At 39.8% G+C, this 25,354-nt stretch overlaps 1 gene segment (V, D, J or C); it reads right to left on the minus strand.

Moving 5' to 3' along the window:
- The window catches only part of LOC105814408, a 254,908-nt gene that overhangs the window by 226,602 nt on the left and 2,952 nt on the right, over positions 1 to 25,354 (minus strand). Inside the window, 1 exon segment of the C gene segment in view lies at positions 23,997 to 24,007. Coding sequence covers positions 23,997 to 24,007 — 11 coding nt within the window.

Consider the following 25,354-nt stretch of genomic DNA (forward strand, 5'->3'; position numbering starts at 1 on the left):
AAAAGGTTAACCTTTTTGATATTAAGAAATGGATTTCTAGACAAACTTTGGAGTAAACACAATATTAAAAGAAAAAATAACTGTGTCAAAAGCAGTGAAAAAGAGAATAGTTCACACCAAAACCTATGAGACAGAGTGGAAAGTATATTCAAAGGAGAATTATTATGTCTCTTTTCTGAGACATAAATAGCACAATTGAGAAAAATATCTCCTAATTCCCACAGTAAGTGGACTTGGAAACTGATGTATCTGATTAGGATGAATCCAAGTATTTTATGGAATTTCCTATTAGTGAAGCTCTGGTCATTGACAGCAAGTGCCAGAAGCTGGGATTAACATCACCAGGAACATTCATGAAAGTCCCACTGGGGTGAATATATTTGGTTTAGTATATTCTAGTGTGTTGGAAATTGTCATCTTTGATAATATTTTCTTACTACACCATCACACCCTTAAAGTGAGCTAGTTCAGTTTTGAATGCCTGTATTGTATCTTTTATGATAAGGTTTAATGACATGTTTGCAGTGACAGTAAGTGATTCTAGGAAAAGAAAGTAAAAAATTTATGTACTCATAAACTGGGAAAGGATCAGTAAGGGAGGTGGGAGGAACTTAGTTTTCTATGTTCCCAATTTCAAATTAGTGGAATTCTGAATCATATTCATTTGTGTTTTTTTTTTTTTTTTTTTTTTTGAGACAGAGTCTCTCACTCTGTTGCCCGGGCTAGAGTAGTGCCGTGGCGTCAGCCTAGCTCATAGCAACCTCAAACTCCTGGGCTTAAGCAATCCTTCTGCCTCAGCCTCCCGAGTAACTGGGACTACAGGCATACACCACCATGCCCAGCTAATTTTTTCTATATATTTTTAGTTGTCCAGATAATTTTTTTCTATTTTTAGTAGAGATGGGGTCTCACTGTTGCTCAGGCTGGTCTTGAACCCCTGACCTCAAGCAATCTTCCCACCTCGGCCTCCCAGAGTGCTAGGATTACAGGTGTGAGCCACCACGGCTGGCCATGTTCATTTGTTTTTGAGTTTGTTTGTATTCTTGACCTTAAGAAGATATAAAAGTTGATCTTCAGAATCCAAGAGTCTCTAGAAGAAGAAAGACATTTGGAGACTTAAGTGAATATTGTTCCTTAAGTAAATTAGTTGGATTGAGCAATGATTTCTTTACAGCCATGAATGGTTTCCTTGTGAAATTGTTCTCAACATGGCAATCAGTGTGAAGACATGCTGTTAAATCCTCCAGAAAGGCTATAGAAAATCTGATGTAACATCCTGTTATCTGGTTATGTAATGACACAGAAATTGAGTTAATAAATGCAAAATAAAAATTTCCTGACAAACTGTCATTAACAAGGAAACTTGCTTTGGTAACAGCCCAGGAAACTTGAAATTTAAGATAGTTTATGACTATTCATAACCACAAGGTCAAAGTTCTTTCAGCCTAGTCTGTAAGAGCAAAGCCTCTGCTTGACTCAAAAGATGATGGAACTAGTCAGTTTTTCATGTCGAATTTCATTTTATCTGAATGTGGAAGTTATTATAGTCTGTCCTGGAGGCCCTGAGTGGCAGCAGGAGCTTTTGGTCTGTACCCTGCTGCCGCTGACCTTTCCTAGCCTGTTGGCAAATTGCTGCAGAAGCTGATTAGCTTGTAAAGACTCTGGGGCAATTTGAGGAAATAAGTATTTCAATTTTTTAATTTTTTAAATTGTGCTGTTGTCTAGGGGGGTACAAACTTTGAAATGTTATGGTCAGCTTTTACACTGTAATTGTAATTTCTGGGATGTTTTCACTTAAGAGCTTGACTGAATCAAGATTATTATTTTTCTAGAAGTTTGGAATGAATATCTGATGGCATTGATATCTGAGGGTACTGACTAGGGTTTGTTCATCTCACTGGTGGAACAGGAAAACTTGTTTTTAATTACTTTTGTATAACATTCAATTTGGGGATTTCTTATAAGATGATTTTCCTGAAAGTGAAATTCGTTCTGATCTAATCTGAAAAGGGCAAATAAAATTTAACATAAATTTTACAGTTTAGCAGAGTGAAAACAAAAAAACTGAAGGGCAATTAATATAGGAAAAATACGATATTCTTCTGATTGGCAAGGACACGCAGATGGTCTTGGAGTAAATCCAGGTAAGAGCCAAAGGATACCTTTTCTTGAGATTACACCCTGAAACTTTTCTTGTAAGAAGCTTGAGACTGTGTATGAACAGAGTCTTGTGATTGAGTGTGGAGGAAATAACCACATTTAGATAGAATGTTTTTGGCACATTTTGTTGTCTGGTAACTTCAGTGAGCATCTCATTTTTCCAATGTTTTTCCTGGGAGTGAGAAAGCTGCACAATTATCCACCCCATTCTACAGAAGGAGAAACACTGGGGAGAGAAAGCACTAAATTCCAAGTTCAATGGCAGGCTCTGCTGGGTTTATGCAGAACTCCTCCCTCTTTTACAGCTTCAACAGGTCTGGGTTGAGATACCACACACTCAGGTCTCTTGTAGGCACTCCTGTTTTCTTTTTTTTCCCAAAAGAATAAAAAATGGGAAAAGTCATTAAAAAATCTGACTTGTTATAATATGAGAAGCTTCATTATGGCCCTCTTATTCAATTCCTTCTTTCAAGATGTACCAACTGAGCTGCTAAGGTTCTCTCCTGACTGTTTCACAGAAGTCTATTTAAAATATTGCTTCAGTAATGTCAGCAGACAATCAGGTTCTGTCTCCTATTGTGTGTTCACTCGTGTTCTGATAGCTGCAATGAAACATGTGAGCTGAGTAATTTGTACATCAATCTCTGACTTTCTTTCTTTCTTCATAGTGTCTGTAAGATTCATGGGCAAAATGGAACAGACCCCTGTATCTTTGCAATTCACAGACCATTTGAAGCCACCGTGTCATTTACAAGGCTCCCACATTTATTAATTTGGGATGGTCAGTAGGAGTTTTTAGCTAAAAGTTCTCTTGCAGCATATTTTCTCCCATTCACTCAGTCAATAAACTGGGACTATATTATACATTTAAATTTTAATTTAAATGTATAACTAAATCTATATTTTTATTGTTTGTAGCCACACATTGCTCCTTACACATTCCAGAAAGATGAAGAAAGTGGATTGCAATTACAGATATTGGGCATGAAATGGCTGAGGAATAAAATCCCTGACCTTTTGTGGCCTGTGAGGATTTCACTGATTTTCAAGGTGGACACATCTGATTTGAGTTTGGATGCAGTTCACCAACAAACATTGCCACAACAGAGAAGAGGGGAGCAGAACAAACCACCAGACTCAGGACGCAGACTGTGCAGGCAAAGGAAGGATAAAAGCTGTCACACAGTGCCACTGATCCCGGGCAGTAAGAGATGTAGGCACAAACATTTTTCAGAGTAATTGGAGGGAAGCAAAGCCTCTAAAACAATAATGAATAGATATAATGACTTTGAGAAAGCATATGTCTTATTTCAGACTGCTATAACAAAGTCATAGATTGGGTGGCTTGTGTACAACAGAAATATTTCTCCCAGTTGTGGAGGGTAGAAGTCTGAGATCAGGGTGCCATCATGATAGGATTCTGGTGAGAGCCCTCTACTGGATTGCAGATGGACACCTTCCAGTTGTATCCTCACATGGCGGAAATCACAGAGAGGAAGCAAGCTCTCTTCTGACTCTTATAAGGGTAGTAATCCCATTCGTGAAGGCTCTAGCTTCATGACCTCATCTAATCCTAATTACCCTCCAAAGCCCCTACTTCCTAATGCCATCACAACACGGGGCAGGATTTCCACATATAATTTTGGGGAGACACAAACATTCAGTCTATAAAAGTGTGTATACAAAGATCAGGAAGGTTCTGGAGTTTCAACAGGGTCCTTTAATTAGGGAGTGACCTCCCATTGTAAACTCTTTTGGGATAAGAATATTACAGGACAAACAGACGTGCAGTAGGATCTGGAAGAAGACAAATATTAGTTATATCAAAGTAGATACTACTTTCTCTGCCCTTAAAGTGTTTTCATCAAAGCCTTAGCAAGGAGATTAGAACTTAATACATAATTTTATTTCATTTTATTAAATTGTATTTAATTCACTTATATGACAAAAACTGAGTGCCTATAAGTGATAAAGTTTTGGGTAGTTTTGTTATTCAGTAAGGAAATCACAGAAAATCATTGTAGATTCACTAAAGGTAGTATGTTTTGGAAAAGTAATTGTTGATACCACGGAATTGTTGTGCACGGTCTCTATTAGAAAATGTGAATTGGTCACTTTGGAGAGTCTCATTCAGGGGGATAAATCACCTTTGAGTCACTGAAGGTAGCCTTGGTTAGAGAGGGGCTGCAGGATTCTCAGGTGCTATAAGAGAATCTTTCCTTAAGAGGGTCAGTACATAACCCTATTATCACTCTAGAGAAAGAGTGAGAGTAATCAGACTCTTTGGCTCTGAAATATGCAAAACAAAAGATATTTTCTCACTTACGTATGGGTCCTAGAAGATGGAAGAGAAGCCTTTGTTAAGGGCCCATGATACGAATGTTAGAACCCATCTGACCCTCTGACCCCAGCATTCTTTAGTTATCTAGGGCCTGGGCAATGCTGTGAGTCTGTGGAGGAGGTGAGCGCAGAGTTCTGCAACTTTGGGAGCCCAGGTGTGAGCTATCCTTGGCCAAACTGACACTCAAGGAGTGGGATTGCCCTTCAGGGGCACATCAGCAGTGGTCCAGCATTCCCTCTCAGACCATAGGGGTGACTGGTGTTAGCAAGGAACAAGGTGAGGTCCACTGCTTGGGCATGGAAGCTGGACTAACACTTTCGGAACAGCCTAAGTCTCCTGGACTCTTAGACAAGTCAGGGATGGTAGCAGGGAGGGCCTCAAGAGAGAGATAATGAACTTGCTGCTTATTTGGCAAGTAGTGTCTCTAATAATTCAGTGGGAAGATAAAAGAGATATGGAAGCATTTATATCCTGGGTTTGTAGACCAGGTATATACATCATGTTTTCATTCAGTGGTGCAGGTTCAGGCCTTTCGAATGAACCTTTTACTTTCTTTTAAAGTCTTACAATAAGAATCTCTTCACACATTGGGATAAACAGATATCCAGATCACACGGTTATTACCTGACTACTGCAATCAATATTTTAGCAGGAAACAGTGGATAAGGAACCTCTCAGAGAATATTCTTTTATAAAGCATTTATTTTTTTGTCTTTCATTGGTAAATGCTACATGTTGTATTCACATATAAAACAAATAATGATTCCATATTTCATAGGAATTATTTGTGACGGTTGCACTACCTGTAAAACCATTCTGTGATGGAAGACTAATGGATTTTGACTGTGAGTCAGTGAAGGATGAGACCTCATATTCTCAGGAAAGACATGTTTAAGGTTCTTCCCTCCCCCACCCCTGAATCCATTTTTCTTTTTTAAAAATGTCCACAGTTAAGAAAATAAAATCAAAACACCACCTTTTTATTCATTTCAGAATTTTCCTTGCAGAAAGACATGCAGAGACAGTGAACTAAGTGTCACAGCTGTAGTCCCCGCAGCAGGGTGGGCCTGGAACACCAGCTGCAGGTTTGGGTGCTGACTGACAGCGTCAGGGGAGCACTGTGTGTCCGCGGCACAGAAGTAGGTGGCAGAGAGGCCATGCTGGGAGGCCCCTGATGTGCAGGGTGCTGAGGCGGGCTTTGGTGTCAAGGGAGGCTGTCCGTGGTCCCTCCCGCTTCACTGCTCCATTTGACAGCAACACAAACAGAAATTCCGGGCTTTTCCCCGGATCCTGTCTGTACCAGTGCAGTCTATCTAAAGCAGAGCTTGAATAATTGCAGTAGATGGTACAATCTTCTCCCTCCTGGGTGCTCAGGGATAGAGGGCTTTGCTGCACGTCCACCTCTCCGTGTAGCCCTGCCCAAGAGAACATTTCAGAAGGAGGCGTTCACGGGTTACTCCGACAGTACTGTTCCTCCCCAGGGAACCCAAATGAGTCGCACTGAATCTTGTCTCTACCTCTGAACATTGTATAGACAATTTCTTTCCCCCCATGGCTCCCTTTCCAATAAACCCTCAACTCACAGTCTACTGGAAGCCACAGAATCACTGCTAATAGATTCTTCATTTTTTTTTCTGTCCAGTTGACTGAAGACTCAGATTTAGGAGACTTGAAAGCCAGCCAGTGCTCTCCAAATATAGTATTTTTTTCTCTCTCTCTCTACAGAAACACGATTTCAACAGATGCTCCAACCAATTAGAATCACATCATGCAGTTCACTCAGTTCCTCCCTTTCATGCAGGGGGAAAAAAAAAGGGCTTTGGACAGAAGTTGTGAATGGAAACAGTGCCCTCTTCAGGATACTTAGAGAAATTACTGAGAAAGTAATTGCATAAAACTGACATATACACAGGTGGAATTTGCTTCTTGTACAAGCAACCAAGGTGTTCCTAAAAATTTCTTAGCAAATTAGTTCTTGAAAATCTCATTGACTCAGTGAGCTCGATTTTCAACTGATAGAAATGTAATTCAAATAAGCTTAGGCAAGAAGAAAAATGCATTGACTTCTGTAACCTTGGCAAGTGCAGAAGTGTATCTGGGCTTCAGGCATCCAGGGTACCAGGGAACTTAATCCTTCAAGAATTCTCCTTTCACTCTGCTTCTCTCTGTGTATTAGCTTCTTTCATTCATTCAGCAGGAGACGTGAATGCAAACTTTTTCTGGCTGGGGTTCATCTCATCGTGTAGCCACCAAAGCACCAATGATCCCTCTTTCTGACCTTAAATTAAAAAAATACTGGGGGAGGGCTTTGATTTTCTCATTCTGAGCCAGCTTTCCCTCCAGGAGGTCAATTTATGACTAGAGTGGTGTATACATAACATGATTGGTTCAGATGGGTCAAGTGTCCACCTCTGGGTCGTTCAGCAGCACATTCATGGGTAAGATGGCAGTCCCCATTCATATCACATAGTTAGAATTTATCTTTTGCCAGAAGTGAGTTGCTCTTATGAGTGGACAAAATAGTAGATGCCCACTACAATCAGGTTGTCTGCACTATAGACGGGAGGAGGATAGAAGGCAGGGAAGATTTTCATTTCTTTAGGACTTCTTGAAACATGAGTAGCTATTTCTGATGAACTGGGTGGGTTTATGAATCATCTTGCTCTCCTGCATGCAGTGTAGCTTGTTGTGTACCATGTTGACTCTTGGAGAACACCATCAAATTTTCTTCAATTCCTCAAATACCTTTTATACAAAGTTATAAAAGAACAAAATATGATAATAAATAATATGTATTGAGCTGTACTGTATGCCAGACACTATGTTAAGTGAATGCATACTCTGACTTAATCCTCACAGCATCTATATCTTACAGAAAAGGAAACTGAGGCTTACAGAGGTTAAATAATAAGCTTAAGATCATGCAACTGGTAAGGGAAGACGCTGAGATTCAACCCATCTGTCTAATTACTGGGCTAATGCCCAGTCCTATGCTTTCCTGTGTGTATGTAACAGACTTCTGTTAGATTTGGGGGCTAAGGGTGGGGACAGTAATTTTCCACCCACTGCACTCGCTGCAGTCAATGTGGGACAGCTTTCCACGTATGATTTCTCTACCTTTTAAATCCTAAACCCAGTTCTCTACTGTCCCAAGCAAGGTCTAACTGAAATCCCCTTTCCTGCATGAACTTTCCATTACTGATAAAACCATCCAACACTGATTTTTCTTTTTAAGAACACTGGAGAGGCCCAGCGCGGTGGCTCACGCCTGTAAACCTAGCACTCTGGGAGGCCGAGGCGGGTGGGTCGCTCAAGGTCAGGAGTTCGAGACCAGCCTGAGCAAGAGTGAGACCCCGTCTCTACTAAAAAAATAGAAAGAAATGATCTGGACAACTAAAAATATATATATATAAAAAAAATTAGCCAGGCATGGTGGCGCATGCCTGTAGTCCCAGCTACTCGGGAGGCTGAAGCAGAAGGATCGCTTGAGCCCAGGAGTTTGAGGTTGCTGTGAGCTAGGCTGACGCCACAGCACTCTAGCCCAGGCAACAGAGCAAGACTCTGTTAGAAAAAAAAAAAAAAAAAGAACACTGGAGAAAATGAAAGACATTAGAAGAAAACAGACATTATATTCAAAAGTACATACCACGTACCCACCAACTATCAAGTAATGTGATAAATGATGGGGCGTAGGAATCACATAATTTCACAGGACCTAGGCTTGGTCTTAATGGAGTTGTAAGTTAGAAAGATTAAAATAACATGCATGCAGCTAAAGTTAACAGTGCAAGGCAGGATAGCAGCACAGCAGTATAGCAGAATAGCAGGCTCTGTGTGAATTCAGAAGAGAGGGAGATTATGAAAGGCTGTAGGAATTTAGTACAGTTTCTTTGAAGGAGCTGAGGCCTGAAGAATACATACTGTTTAGACAGCTAGAGTTAAAGGTCATTTCAGGAAACCTAGGGAGGTAGGAGTGAGGATATGTCTTTGGAAAGTGTTAAGAGTGGTCTGACAAACAGAGAAAACATAGGCTGGGTAATAGCCTCTGGGAATGAGGATGGAGTGATACAATGAGGAGCAGATTATGGAGGTCATTGAAAGCCAGTTAAAGGGGCTTATATTTATGAGAAAATAGGAACTGTTGTGGGATTTTGAATAGCGGCATGATGTGATAAAAAGATATTTAAGAAAGAAGGGTATGGCAATGGTACAGAGGGTGGTTGGGAGCTGGTGGGACAGGGGAGAAGGGTGAGAAAGTGACTTCAATAATCAAGAGGAAGGTGGAGAACACTCCTTTCAAGTCTGTGGGAGGAATCAAAGGACTTAAATAAGGTGGTAGTCATGGGAATTCTAAACAAAGGATAAATCCAAGAGCACTTCAAAGGAAAAACTGACATGCATTGGTACCTGGTTATTAAGTATGAAATGTCCAATTTCCTTAAGTGCTAAGTTTGACAGTTGATATCTCTGACATTTCACTTTGACACTTCTTGTTTTATTTTTATTTTGAAGGTACATCCTTGATCTTTCAAACAGACATTTTGGCTTGTGATTATCTTTCAAATTTTTTTTAGAGCAATTTTTGTGGAACCATGGATAAGTAAAAAATTCATTTTATTTTCGAATATGAGTTCTGCCATGGAACAAATACTGCACAGACAGCTCGAAATATCAACGAAGTGTTTGGGAAGGATGTGGCTAATGAACGCACAGTACATCAATGGTTTGAGAAGTTCCATTCTGGTGATTTTAATCTTGAAGATGAGCCCCATGGGTGACCTGAGACCAAGGTGGATAATGATGAACTGAAAACTGTAGTGGAAGCGGATCCATCCTAACCTACATGTGAATTAGCAGCAATGTCTCATGTTACTATTCCAACAATATTGGACTGTTTGAAAGAAATTGGCAAGGTAAAGAAGCTGGATAGATGGGTACTGCATGAAATAAACAAGCATCAGAAGAGAAATTGTCTTGAAGCTTGCCTTTCTTTGCTCTCATAACATAAAGGCGAACCATTTCTACACCATATTGTTACTTACAATGAAAAATCGATTTCTTTTTGACTATTCTCATGCATTTGGCACAATGGCTGGATAAAGATGAAGTGCTGAAACACAGTCCAAAACCAAATATTTATCAAAGAAAGCTAATGGTGTTTGGTGGTCCAGCGCTGGTATTATCCTCTACAGCCTCAGGAAACCTGGTCAGTCGATTACAGCAGATGTCTATTACAACCAATTGAATGAAATGATGAGGATGCTTGTGATTAAGCAGCTGAGATTGGTCAATAGAGACAGGCCAATCCTCTTGCAAGACAAAGCTCGACCACATAGCGCACAAACAAGGCTGCTCAAACTACAGAGACTGGATTTGGAAACTCTCTGTCATCCACCATATTCACCAGATCTTGCACCAGTTGACTACCACTTCTTCCAGGCTTTGGACCACTTCTTGCAAGGAAAAATATTCACTTCTCAACAAGCTGTGGAAAATGCCTTTTGCGATTTCAGGCTTCTTCGCTGCTAGCATAAGCAAGCTACCATTAAGATGGTAAAACTGTGTCGATAGTTCAGGGACATACTTTGATTAATTGTACTGCTTCTTGTTTGAGATATAATCAACTAAACTTTTGATTCAAAATCGGACATTACATATTTAATGATCTAATATTAAACTCAGAAGGTTCAGACCTGAATAAAGAAAGAATGTGTGCCATTTATGGAAACTGGGAAGTTGGAGAGGCATCTGAGTAGAGAAAGTGTTTTGAAATTGAGATGATAATGAGGTATTGAGTGAAAATGCCAGGTGAGAGTGGGAGGAAAAGGGCAGAATCTCAGATAAATGAAAGTGCTTCCTGACATGTAGTAGAAACTCAGTAAGTGACATACATTATTATGTGTTATCCCATGTACTGCATAGTATTATAATCGGTGTGCATAGTATTATAATCCTGTTTCTTCCACTCGACTGTGAGCTCCATGAAAGAAGGGAATTTTTCTTGGTCATTTTTGACTTCCCAGCATGTAGCACAATGATTGGCATATAGTAGAGATTGAGTATTTTTTTTTGCAAGATGAGAACATAGGAGAGTTGAGACATAGGAGTTGGTATATGTGTGGTTATTTACTTGTCAGGTATATGGAGAAGGAAGAAGAGAAAATTCAGGATTATTTTCCTTACAAGTTGATGCTGACTTTGGAATTATAAAATAATATGAATTTTTAGAAAGTTGAAAAGTTTAAGTGAAAACTTATATATTCTAAACACTACCCATTTCATCAAGATTTGTTTACACAAAGCATCAACCAATGATTTAAAAAATTTCTTCCTTATGTGGGGTTATATCACCTTTCTCATTCTTAAGTTGTACATTTGTGTTTTCTCTCTTTTTTCTTAACAGATTTTCTGGAAATCTTGACTTTATTTATAAATTCTATTTTGTTTTGAGTTTAAATTAATTCCCACTTTTATCATTAAACTTTATTTTTGCTTATTTTGCTTATTTCTTTTTTATTTCTTGAATTACAATATTTGGCTCCCTTGTTTTACTCTTTATTAATAAATGTGCATATTTTCTTATGACTGTTTCCTTGACAAAATTCATACATTTTTATATGTAGTACCATGATAGTGTTAATTTTTAAAACATTTTTAATGGTTTGAAATTTTAACTCTTAGGTCTTTCACCTGGAAATTGTTTAGAATATTATACGTGGTTAATTCTTTTATCCCTCATTTATTGGCTATCTTTTAATTATTAATTTCTAGCTTTATTGCATTGTGTTCAGAGAATGTGGTTTATATATGAATCTTTCCTATTGTTTCTTTGAGTCACAATATATGCTTATTTTTTGGTAAATACTCCATAGCTATATCTTTAATATAAAGTTATTTTTCATCTTCCTCTCTCTTTCTCTCTGAGAAACAGATATTAAAGTTTCCTACAATTAATATATTGTCAAATTATTCTTGTATTTCCACTAAATTTCGCTTTATATTTTTCTGATTCAGTGTTTATTGTTTAGAGAAGACGACACTAACACTCATTCAATGATTGCCACTAAGCGTGAAGAATGTTCTGACAGGAGACATACAGGGTACTGTGGGAGGTTTAGTAGGTGGTTATATCTGAGTCAAGGGGGCTAGGAAAAGCCTCCCCAAAGAAGTAACATTCAAGCCGAGACTGGTACATTTTAGGATCTGAAAGCAAACAGTATTAAGCAGAGTTTGGTAGGAAGCTTAAGGCACACTGAAATCGTGTAATTTGAGAAATATGGCACAAGTTATAAAAATATAAATGTATAAGCAGGGTGTAGGGAACATAAAAGAGATAGTGCTATGCCTTGGGACCACCATCACTACAGACCTTGAATGGAAGGGAGGGAGTGATTACTGAAACCTGGAGATAAAAGGGCTATTTGGAGAGGCCACCTTAAGGAGATGACCTTGTGACTGTAAGTTAATGTCAGCCTGGGTCAGGCCCAGAGAGAGGAATCTGGGAGAATATATACCTTGACCTTATGCTGCTCCTTCTCTCTGATCTCTGTGGGTGCTCACCTTGGACCAAAACCTACAGGAAACCAAAAGGCAAGATAACTCACTGATGTAGTCTCTATAGGTCAGTCACTGGGAGGAAGGATGGAGAGAGGACCTGGAAAGACAAGCCAGAGAGACTAAGTGCACAGTCCACTATGGGTGAAGAACAGAGATGGGAGAAGAGACCAGAGCCATAAGCCAGAGGAAGGAAGGCTTTGGGAGCCTTGGCAATGAATCTGGATTCTCTCCTTTGGGAAATGGGAAGTCATTGATGAGTTTTAAGCAAGAGAGAAAACTGATCACATTTGTATTTTTAGATAATAACTCTAGCTATAGTGAGGAAAACATATTAGAGGGGCTGAGGGCTTCATTCTCTAGGGTGGGAATACAGAGAAGGAGGACCTATAAATGGTGAGATGATGAGCTTGATCCTGAGCATATTGAGGCTGAAGTATCTAGGTGGGTCTGTGCTGATGAGGGTCTCGGATAGAGATGCAGATTTGTCTGTCTAGACTAGTTAAATGGTGGTTGAGATTAAGGAGTCAATGAGATTGCCTAGAATCTGTGTGTAGCATAGAAGAGGGGTTAGGAACCTCAAATTTCAAAAAAAATGGTAGAGAAGTTAAAGCCTTCAAAGGAGAGATAAAGTAGGAATGGCTAGAAAGGTAGGAGGAAAACCTGGAGAACTTTAGGAGGAGAAGTCATGCTCTTGAATTGACAAGTGAACTCTCTGGTGTCCCCTCGATGTGTCAGGACAGGCTTTTGTATTCAGGATAAGATTAGTACAGTCATTTTAAGAAAGAGACAACTTCACATTGACCTCTGATAAATTCTCTTCATCTCTAGTAGTGACTCTGATGTAGAAATATGGAACTCTTCCATGAAGATATGGATTAAAGAGAATTTGCTTCATGCAAGATCTCCATGTCCACCGATTATATTTTTGTAAGGCATCTGTTCAAAGCCAGAATGTGCCAAGTGGTTGTGGAAAAGGTATAACGGTAATACAGTCCATGGAATTTGAAACTTTTACCATAAATTAATCATCTACCTTCATTTGCCATCACGGCTAAATCCACACTATTGCAAAATAATTAGGAATGTTTCAAGAGATCTGGTCCACTAGGTTTCTTCTGACAAGAAAATCTTTAAATATTAAGATATTAAATTATATAAATAATGCCCAGCTACCTTTTTGCCCAATTCAGATGTATGTGGACCCAGGATTTTATAGCTTAGGTATCAAAAACTAATTATCTGACTTGGTGTTAGAGTGGCCTTATATGTGCTAAAAAACAAAATTCTAATACAAATAGGGAGTGAGCCTGTGTTCAAATTTTATTAATGTCCTTAGTGAGAGAACCATTAATAAAAAGAGCTAATTCCACAAGTGCTTACAGGAAAAGGATATAAATGCATAGATAGCAAAATAAAATATTGTTAGTATTGATACTATAATTTGGGATTAATTTCTCTTCCAGGCTATGAACTCATAACACTTCTTCCATTTCTGTAGGTTAACCTCCATTCCACAGGCGTGTAAACCATCTGAGTCTTTTCTCAGTTATGGATTGCTAGGTAAACATGCTGTGACAACAGTTATATTCCCGAAGAATGTCAGGTAAGTGCTTACTTGAAAATGCTCTTGCAGATAGAGAAAAAAAGATCTAGCAATCATCATTTTTCTTTTTTCTAAGATTGAGATAGCTTTTTCTTCCACAATGTTATTAATGAATGACCATGACATTTAAAACTGCCTTTCGCAAGATAAAGATACATGTTCAAATGACTTTGTGTCCTGCAAGAACTCAATCTCCCCTAATTTTCTAACTCATCAGGAGCCATTCTTGCAAGCCAGAAATGTCAAATAGGTTTTAGGAAATTTATCAGGTTTATTGAAACTCAAGGCTCTTTTCTTCAAATCTCCTGCTGATTTTCCTCAAACTACATCACTTAATGAAGACTTACTGAGACTGAATCAGTAATATTTAGAGCAGCATAATGCAGGCACTTTCATATTAGGGAACAGATACGTATTTTAAGGGAATCAATTTCCAGATCTTCAACTTCCCTAGGTAACCTTTCCTAAAAATGATCTGCCTGAGAACTTGACTGTAGTTCTCATTTCCTAGCTTTATTTCACAATTCTTTTCCAACTTTCTTCAAGAAGCCTTTCTTTGCAATATTGTCCTGTGGTTTAAAAACCTCTGGAGCATTAAGCAAAGGGACAATTTATTGGTGTCAAGGAAGCCTCCTTTAATTAAGGCACAATAAATATGACCCCAGTTATTTTAAAGAAATGCATTTCTAAAAAATTTTTGTCATGTTAAAAACCGATTAAAATTGTAATATACTTATATTGTTTTAATTGCAGTTACATTAATAGTAATTGCATTCATAACTCAATCTAGACAAGTAATTTTTTAACAATTAGAGCAGTATGGTCAGAGGAAATAAACAAATAATTTCAATTTCATACATAATTTTTATTGCAGACATTTGGGTGATCAACAAAAGACTTTTAAACAAAAATATATTATATTAAAATTAAATTCTGCAGGAGAAGTTGAATGAAAATATAATTTCGAGTAAAGAAAAGAGCAATATAAAGTCTTCAATTGTTAATGAAGAGCTTGTTCCTGAATTTTAATTGGATGTTGATGGGTATCAACTCACATTGGTATTAAGATTGCTTTGAATATGTTTAAAATCTATTCTATGAGTTTTATTTGAAAATGTCAATATCTGTAATACAATGAAATTTACAACCTTTGCAGCTATTTAGACCTTTAAGCTAATGATAAAATATTTTAGAAGTCATCTTAAAAATGTGTGAAGGTTATAGTTTTCCAATGTCTAAACACCATTAGTAGTTGGCCTACAAACATGAACACACTTCGATGACAATTCAGGAATTACTGTCAATATATGTTTATGTTCAGTCCCTTAAGCATGCTTTAAATTTGTGTGTCTTACAGTTTTTGGTGGAAAGTATCAGTCCTGTTGAAATTCATGCAGCTTCTCGAATGTTTCCCCTTAGACCTGAATACGGATGAAGAAAGATAGAACAAGGGACCTTTAGATCTGACATCACTCACCTTTTTGAATTTGCGGATGTTATCAAGCAGTGCAATTCTGAGCTACTGTAGAGGAGGCATGTGTGGCAGATATCAACTGGGTTTTCTACTTTATCCCCTTTATTAAGCAGAAAGTGCTTCCTCCTATCAAAAGAGGTTTAAACTTTGATTGCTGTATTTGATGGAAAATGCTCATTCCTGCTGTCACAGAGAGAATGCAGCTGTCAAAGAGGCAAGACAAAGAGCTCAAGTTAGAGAGTGCATTAAAGCTCCATGCTGCTGGTGTTGTTAACAACCAAAACAGGCTGCAAGTGTTAGGAAAGAACATTAGTGGGAAGTGAAATATCCATAGGGTTTAACTGATGGAGTCACAATACCTAAAGGTTCTGCTCTGACCAAGATCTTAAGCAAAGACTGAGATTTTTATAGGCACAGAAGCAGGAACTGGGCATTCTAACCTAGACAGTGGGGCAAAAAATAATTTGGGGCAGCAGAGCAATCAGATTAGCTCATACTTATTTATTAGACTTTTATTTTATGAATACCTCTAGATGTCAATTTTTTTGGTCTTTTCCTCTTGTTTCTTCATTAGCCTGCATCAGCTCTCTCTTACCTAGTAGAATACCTGTTATAGTACGGTATTGTACATGTTGTGTTTTCCTTCAAGGCAAGGACGATATTCACAACGTTTACCCTAATATTTAATAACCACAGGCACATTTCCCCTGAAACTAGGCCACGTACTCGGTGCATGACCTGATGCATGTGTGAATTAATTTTTGGCAGCGGGAGGCTCTGGTACATTTCAAATCTGGTGTACAAATTCATTAAAATGAAGATATATCAATTTATTTTTCCAGGTGAGAGAGCCAGAGTTCTAGGTCAAGCCCTAAAAATGTCTTGAGTTTCAGAATAACTTACAATGAGAAAAAAACACTTTGCATTGAAGAAGTTTAAAATATTAGATATTCACAAGTCAAATAATTGCAAACTAATGTTTAAAAGGACATAAATTTCCTATGTAAAAAATGAATGGTAATAGTGTTATTTTTATATTTAACTTCTATTAAGAAAGATAAATGAATAATTCCCATTTTGCAATTGCTACACTAGATAAAGTGAGAACAGACTATAAGTATGGTACTACACAGTTTTCATGAACTTATTTCTTCTATTCTATCTATATGTCTATTAAATTAATGAAACTGAGAGGCTATAGAATTCTGTCACCCTTTGGGGAGGCTAAGAGTCCAGTGGTTAAGGAGTTGAAAGACAGGAATTGATAGTAGGAGAATGTACTTTGTTTTGTGTGGAACAAATTGTTTGAGATTAGAAAAATGTGTTCTCTTTGATTGTAACTAATGCTATTTGCTTCTGTGACCGTGCTTGCTTTTAGTTGTTTGTTAAATGTAGTTGATCAGAAACAGGAATAAGAGCAGGAGTGACTCCATGACAGGCTGAACTTCCTGGAGTAGGCCTAAGTTTGGGTTTTCCCTAAATGATGCCCCCCTTTTCCTGAAATGACGCTGACCACAATTGGCGCTGGCGCGAAAATCTCGAGGCTTGGAGCCACTTTTAAAGGAGCCAATCAGGAGCCAACGCAATCAGCCACTTTTAAAGGAACGAATCAACTAAGGAGGGGAGGGAGGGAAGGTGTGCCCAGCGTGTCGTGTGAAACCTGTGTGTCGTGTGTAAAACAGAAAAAGGTATAAAAGCTTAGCCTCTACCCCAAGGCGGGGTCCTAGCCCTTAGAAGAGGCCACTGCGTTGGTGCTCTGGGACTTGGACCCTAGCTCGAGCTAGCCAATAAACTCCTTGGCCATTTGCAGCCTCGGTGACTCTGCCTCTCTGTTCCTGGGGCTGAGGGGAACCGGATCTAACAGAGTCACACATACATTGTGTGATTCCAGGCAAGTTAACCTCTTTGGGCTTTAATTCCTCGTAAAACCGGGATTTTAATAATACCAATTACATAGATTCATTGGGACTACTAAATGAAATAATATATACTATGCCCCTATCAGAATGTGGGGCACATATACATACTCAGTGAAGGTTAGCTACCACTAATATTAACAACATGATATTATAATTACTATTAATTTTCGGCATACCATAGCATCCTATGAGTTAGCTCAGAATCCTGAATTAACACAACTATGGACGAGATGGCAAAAGAAAAAATGTATCATTTTTTACTTTATCATGTGTAATGAGGAAAATGCCATCAATTAATTAAGTTCATTGAAAAAAGTTTTTAAAAAAATTCTATCTGTGAATTAAGGAATGTCGTAGGCACCGTAGCTATTGAAATGAATAAAACTCTGTTCCTGATAACTAAAGTTTGCATTTTAGTGGGACGATAGTGAAAAACACGTATAAGTACCATAATGTGTTAGATTTGCTACATTAGAAATATGCTTAAGGTCTCAGTTTTTTAGGGATAAAGGAGAAAGTGGTCAGTTCTACTGGGGCAAGAGTCAGGACAAGACTTCAGAGAGGAGGGGAAGTTTGCAAACCTCTTAAATCATAGCCAAATGTTTAAGTGTGGATGGACATGCCACACTGAGAGAACAGTGCCAGCCACGGCACAGATGCAGGAAACAATTTCATGTACTGCAAGGAGGGAGTGTACAGTGGCAGGGGGATGGGAATATGGTAACACATGAGGCTGAATTGCTAAACAGGGACTGATTAATCCATCAGTAGATGATCCGTGACCATTTACCCTGTCAGGCATGGTAGGTGTCGGAGATACAGAGGAGGCCTCTGCTTTGATGGACTTACATTCTGAATAATCCCATTGTCCCATTTCTGTGGGAAACGGGGCTTTATTGAAGTGGGGGTGGACAGGATCTGATTTTTATTGTAGGAAGATCACTTGGGTGGCTGTGAAAAGCAATGTTTAAAGGGTGGCACAGTTTAGGAGAGACTAGATGAATAAATTATTTATCGGTGCAAATGAGAGGAGCTGTATGAAGGCATTAGAAGTAAGGACGGAAAGGAGAAACAAGCTCTGATAAAAAGCTTGATAACTAGCCTGAATCTGTAAGTAGTGGTGACTCACTGGGCCTCGGGGATAAAGGACAAGATAAAATCTAAATAGTATTTGGGAGGCTGAGGCAGATGGATCACTTGAAGCCAGGCCTTAAGACTATCCTGGGCAACATAGTGAGACCCTGTCTCTAAAAAAATAAAAAATAAATTAGCTGGGTCTGCGTTCCTGTGGTTCCACCATTTGGGAGGCTGAGGCAGGAGGATCGCGTGAGCCCAGGAATTCGAAGCCGCAGTGAGCTATGATCATACCACTGCACTCCAGCCCAGGTGACACAGAGAGACCCCGCCCGGTCTCTTAAGAAAAACAAAAAACAATGACAACAAAAACCCCTGAATAGCCTGACAATATCTTCCTTGTGTGAAAGGGAAGCTTTCACTGAACTTGGTGTCTAACCCACTTTTCTAGACAAGCGGAAACCTGGGTGCTGAGCCGAGCTGGGGTGTGGTGTCCCAGGAACTGATGTATGTTGCTCCATGAATTAGTATTAAACGTGTTTTGGGACAGGATCTGTCTTAGGAGTTTTACAGAGCTTTGCCCTGAAGGCATAGGTGAATGTGCTGGTTTGCATTTCGAATGGTGTTACACTGGAAGGGTGTCTCTGAAAGGCAGTAGCGGCTGTATCCCACGAGGCGCCACGTTTCTCAGACCTAAAGAATTGGATTTGCTTTGTAAAGCACAAGCGAATCTGTTAAAAACTATAGGCTGAGAGCTGACAATGGAGTGCCCTCCAGAACAAACAGCTTCCCAGAAAGGCCAGCTTCACAAAGGGCCAAAAGCAAAGCCTTTGTTTAAACCACTCTAGACTACCTGTCTCCATTCACAATAACCTAATAAACATGGAGCTTACATATCTCTGTTTAACCCCTCTGTTTAAATGATAAACTTACCTTAGAATTTAGAAATTAACCTTTGAAAGACTTTGTAACCGTTTGCCCACATAAATAGAATTAGTTAAAGAATCTGTAGAAGCCTTCTGTAAAAGCCTTTTGAAAATCTGTTAACCTGAGAGGAACTACCTGTTGTTATGTAAATCTGTTACCCCTGACAATTGTTCACTATTTCCTATAAGTTACCATGTAAGACCTCATTCGGGGCTTTTTGAGACCAACGGAGAGGTCCGAGCCCCCTGAGCTCCCGCTTTGCCTATAATCTTTATAAACTTATAAAACTATATCTTTGTCTCAGTGTATTCTTTTACTTTTTCCATTTTCCATTTCTCTCTATTATTTTCTCATCCCTTGCAACTCTACCAAAGGGACCCGGTTTTTTGCAGGGAACACTGGCCATGTTCCCCGCAGATGTATCTAGAGTGAGTGGTGGGAGTGGGGGTTTTGGGAAATGACTCAGTGATCCAAATTATGACTGGGCAATTTGGCCTCCCCTTGGCCTCTCCCAGATCTGGTACTCCCACCATTCATTCTAAACATACCTCCAACCTAAGCTCCGGAACCCACTCATTGGACTTAATCATTTCGGTTGTGAGAGTGTCATTCCAAACTGTCCTTCACTCACCCAAAGTTGGCAGCCAGAATTAAATGCTCCACAAGGGAGCTTAACGGTGAAGGGGGTGGGGAGGTATTTTTTTTCCCCCTCTGGAGAAGACAATGATTTCCTCTGCATGTTGCTGAACCCTGAACACTTCCCCGCCCCGCCCAACTTCTGCACAGACGCTGAGGTCTGAGGTTTTTGTAAACCCCTTCCTATTGTTTATCTCACTGGGCGCGTTCTGCCAAAGCACAGAAATACGTCGCGGTGTGCTCCAGCCGTGCGTCTGAGATCTTGAGACTGAAGGATTTGGTTGCTTTCCAGAAGTCCACAGAGAAGCGATTCCTTCTTGCAGCCTGTTGATTATTAGATCCTTGGCTAATAATGAGAATCATGTGCCCACTGGGAGTCTGTTTGTACCAGTACAAATAATAATAATACCTACTAGTGGCATACGTGCAGTGCAAAGTCACCGCTTCTCCCTGCCACACAGATTTCTTTGGTTGAGACTGAGTGACTGTCTGGGCCACACTGGATCCTGTGGGAAAGAGGAGAGAAAGGGCTTCACCGGGGTATCATGTCGGAGAGAGGAACAGACACTTAAGAGCTGGTTCCCATCCCCACCCACCCTTCTCCTTCTTGCTCCAAACTTCAGGCAAAATCCATCAGCTTTCTGACCCACAGTATGTGGGCTCAATGAGGAGATTAGATCCCTGGGCTATTTTTAATCTTTCTTCCTACTTTCCAGTCCTGTTGGATAGTAGTCGAAGCAAATACAAGTGCCTTCCTTACCAAGACAGGTGGAGACCACGAGTGCCCACACTAAGCCAGGGCGTGTCATACTGGCAGCTCCCTCTCGCAGGCTGAGACATCCCCTGTTCTGATCTGAACCTTCTTATCTGCTGTACACAGGACGTCGCTGCTTCAGAACAGGAAATAGGGCGGCAAGTGGGCTGTTGATGACGTCTCCCTCAGGAAAGCTCATCGGTGCTTTTTGTCTTTTGCTTCAAAGAATAAACCTGTGGATATATAATGTCAAATAAAAAAGATGCCAGAATTGTTAACTTATTCTGAGGTAAAAATGAAGAGGGGAAGGAGCTGGTAAATTGTTTTCGTAAAGACATAATTTGGAGAGGAGAATGAGATGAGTGGAGGATAGGAGGCAAAGTTAATTTGACTTCAATTTTCTCTGTAAGCGTCTCTCTCTCCCCCTCCCTCCCTCCCTCTTCTTTCCTTTGCTTCCTTCCTTCTTTTCTCCCTCCCTCCCTCCCTTTCTTTCCCTCTATCTTTCCTTTACTTTTCCCCTCCCTCCCTCTCTTCCATCCTTTCCTCCTTCCTTTTCTCTCTCCCTTCTCCTTCTTCAAGCCAATATAAAAAAATCGTCTCTAGGTTGGTACAAAATAGGTATTGGTTATATTATTCTTTGATCAAATTGTATCATTTTGAGAAATGATTAAAATAATGACAATAATATCAACAACACTCAGACAGTCTGGAGAAAATTGAAACCAGGATTTTGATATCTAATTGCCCTGTAATTTGCTGAAGACTTTCTTTAAAAAAAAAAAAAAATACCCGATTTTGGTTGTGTCAGGGAGCTCTACAATACTGGTGGCAAGTGTTCCTGCAAGGACTTTTGTGCCCTTCTATTAATGACATTGTGAAGGAAGAATCAGAACAATTAACATAAAATTCATTTGGGAACATTCTGTGTTGTACAGCTGGCAGCTTTTCAATGGCATCTTATTTTTCCTCATGCACACACTCTTCTATGAGAGAGGAAAGGTCAGGAATTACAGTCTTCATTTTATAGAAGAGGTGGCAGAACAAAAATGAAAACTCACAATGCAGGCAACCGCTAGTCTCATTTGCATTAATTTTCTCTCCCTATTGAATTTGCATCATCCAATCTTAGATAAGGCCATCTCTATGGTCCAGCTTTATGTAAACTTTTTACCCCTGTAAAACAAGAAAGAGAATAAAAAACTAAATTAAAAGCTGACTTGCCATGTAGGGAGTTGTGGCCTTAATGCTCCCTTCCTATTTATTATTTCCATTTGGGAAGAGTGGTTAACTGAGCATTTTGCCACAGCTGTTCTTAACTCCAGAGGACTTCTTAAAGTACAGCTTGCTGACTTGCTGTGGGTGGCATTTTTTTTTCTCTTGTTTGCTCAGTGTTAAACTTCTCTCTTTTCTGGGCAAAGTCACAGGACATTGGTAAATAGTATTACTTTACGACTTCCCCCTTCTCTCCAGTCTCTATAGGACACTCTAGATGATTGGGCTGTCTTCTCTCCCAGTCTCAGTCCAGTTGAAGCTGTGAGTTCATTAATGAGACCCTCAGGAGTAAATGTTTTCTTCTCTAATGGTGCCCGTCATGCTGATTAGGAATCCCAAGCCAGAGGGTCTATCTTGCCATCTTAGATCCTTTTCTGTTCCTTGGGCCTAGGCAATTAGAACTTTAGTGTCTTACATTCATCATCCAATCAGTTCCCAACTTCCACATATCATCAAGTTAATAAACCCTAAAGATCAAATAAAATAATGTATATGAAAGAACTTTTAATTGAGCAAATATGGGGGTGAGGATGGGCAGACAGTTGTCTCTTCTGGAAGCAGAACCCCTCCTAGGCAGTCTGAGAAGTTCCAATGTACTCCCTCGGGATGTCAAGCCTATCCGGAATCACTGTTGCAGGACTTCTCACTGGAGTTAGCTAGTTAGACTATACACAGTAAAAACTAGGAGAAAAATACATGAGTCTCATACATCTACCCCCATGTTCTCGTGGGAGAACTTTTCCAGATGCAGAAACCAAGGCGCAGCAGCAATCAATGGCCCAAGCGGGAGAAGCTGCTCCAATCACGGAGCCATTCCGTCGCAGCGGGTGGACCTTCACTAAAGAGCACAAGGGTCCCCAGTCTTGATCACCCCAGGCAGCGCCTGGTTAGTGTTCTCTTCACTCTCAACTCCTTATCTGAAAACACACTGAACAAAAAACTTTTAAAAAGTTTTTTTAAAAAGGTTTTCTCTGATTTGTTATAGTCATTTACCATTTTCTTTTGTCAGAGGAAATGATGGAGATTGCTTACTAACCTCCGAGTGGGGGTCCCAGTGCAGGGTGTGGGGCCCAGTGCATTTAGGTGCTCTCTGGGGCACATAGGTTCCCTGTGGCACAGAGGTAGGTGGCTGAGTCCCTTGGCTGGTGGCCTTTTTGTGCAGGGAGTGGTGGAGCTGGCTCTAGTACCAAAGGAGGCTGTTGGCCTTCCCTGTGCTACAAAGCCTGAGTTAATCGGAACAGAAACAAAGGCACTAGATTTATTCTATCCAGTTCCTTTTCATCCTGTACCTGCGGATGAAAGACTATTCAAATAATTATATTAGATGATAAAATTCTTTTCTTCGTGGATGGTGTGATGGTTAATTTTAAGTATCAACATGACTTGGTTAAGGAATATCTAGAGGACTGGTAAAACATTATTTTGGGGTGTGTCTGTGAGCGTGTGTCTGGAAGAGATTGGCATGCGAGTCTGGGTGGAATGAGTGGGAAAGATCGGTCCTCAATGTGCCCATGCAATTGCCTGGGTGCCTGGGTAGAAGAAGACAGAGGAAAGGCGAATTTGTTTTTCTCTCTCTTGGAGCTGGAATACACTCTTCTTCGCCTGCTCTTAGACATCAGAACTCCAGGCTTTCTGACCTCTGAACCCTGGGACTTATGCCAGCAGCCCCCTGGCTTCTGGGGCCTTTGAATTTGGATTGAGTCACGCAACTGGCCTTCCAGGGTCTCCAGCTTGCAGACAGTCTGTCATGGGACTTGGTCTCCATAATTGTGTGAACCAGTTCCCCTAATAAATCCCCTTTCATATGTCTATATGTACATCCTATTTGTTCTGTCTCTCTGGACTTCCTAACTGATGTTAGAAAGGACTTTTTTTCTTTCTTTATTCGATAGCTAGTTTTCTTAAAAAGACAATATTAAAGTGTGCATTTAAAATTTTATTTTTTTCTTTGAATCCCTTCTGTTAAAAATAGAGACCAATTCTCAGAAGCTTCTGGGTCCTCTAGGTTCCTGATCACATAAATTCCTTCAGCTGAAGCCACCAGATCATAAATGTGGCTCCTAAAAGCTCTTCCATGTCTTGGCTTTCTAAACTGATGGAGGATTTGATTCCAAAATGTGGAAATCTGACCTAGACTCTACAGACAAAGGAAGGTTTGTTCCAGTTCTTTTGTTTCTATTAGGAACTTAGCAGATTCTTCAACATGAGATGGACTTTTGCAGATAACTTCTGCAGTGCCCTCTTCAGGTCAAAGAGATAATTACTGAGGCAATTTCTACGATTTCTTTGTCTATATGGAAAAGAACTCAGTTTAGAAATCTGTTCTGGAAGTAATCTGTGTTAGGGGATGAAGTTCATACATGGGTGAGAAAGAATTCTCAGACAGTGATTAGGATATACAGAATTACATGTTTTATTTCCCTTGAGAAAGAGAGAGAAAGAGAGAGAGAGAGAGAGAGGAAAAAAACAAAAGTCAGAGAGAGTGGCCATGACACACAGAGGGAGGAAGGAAATGTTGGATGGTGAGGAAAGTTGCTTGGTGTTTTCAAAGGGTAAAAATGGCTCCCCCCTCCAAGCTTCAGCAGACTGATTACAAAAGTGACTATAAGATGTCAGGGAGTTCTTTATTTCTTTTTCTGTGAGGTAGGGTTATCTGAGTCCTTTTATTTTGGCAGGAGCTGAGGCAGAGAGCTGGAGCAGGAAGTTCGCACCCCTACTGTCTGCTTAGGGCTCATAAAGGCTGAGAAAGAACTCAGGGATAACAAGGTAGGCCACACACGTTTTAATTAAACAAAGTGTAGTTATGAGTTTATTTCTCTTACTTTCCATTTAATAGTTTATTTTCCTCTGTTAGATTATTAGTAAGATCACCTTTCAATCTGTTTATATGAGTTTCAGATTTATATTTATAGTAAGTCAAAAGGCCTTGATATTTAAAATGTAGTTGTTCTCCCCTTTATCACTGCTTTACCTTTTCAAAGAAACCTCTTTATTTTCCTTGATATTATTTCAGGAATATAGGATGATTATAATATAAATTTTAAGCATAATCTTAGGGCTTTGTCAGCACTTATTATGTGCCTAATGTTCCAAGAGCAGTGATGAGTGCTGAAGGGGACAGGCAAACTCTATCCACACAGTAACTGTAATGTATCTGGGGAGGAAAGGTGAGTACCTTGACACAATAGCAAAATGACACAACTCAAGAAGGTGTGTCACTGAGAGTCGGATTGTGTGGTTCAGATTCAGTTAGTGTATGACATCGGAGGAGAAGGAATTGAAAGATTTTTTGACTATTAAAGAAGATCCTTGGCCGGGCGCAGTGGCTCACGCCTGTAATCCTAGCACTCTGGGAGGCCGAGGCAGGTGGATTGCTCAAGGTCAGGAATTCGAGACCAGCCCGAGCAAGAGCGAGATCCCGTCTCTACTAAAAAATAGAAAGAAATGATCTGGACAACTAAAAATATATATACAGAAAAAATTAGCCAGGCATGGTGGCACATGCCTGTTAGTCCCAGCTACTCGGGAGGCTGAGGCAGAAGGATCGCTTGAGCCCAGGAGTTTGAGGTTGCTGTGAGCTAGGCTGACGCCACGGCACTCACTCTAGCCAAGGCAAAAAAGCGAGACTCTGTCTCAA

The sequence above is a fragment of the Propithecus coquereli genome, unplaced genomic scaffold (genome assembly GCF_000956105.1).
Source record: "Propithecus coquereli isolate 6110/MARCELLA unplaced genomic scaffold, Pcoq_1.0 Scaffold3, whole genome shotgun sequence".
NCBI classification, from domain to species: domain Eukaryota; kingdom Metazoa; phylum Chordata; class Mammalia; order Primates; family Indriidae; genus Propithecus; species Propithecus coquereli.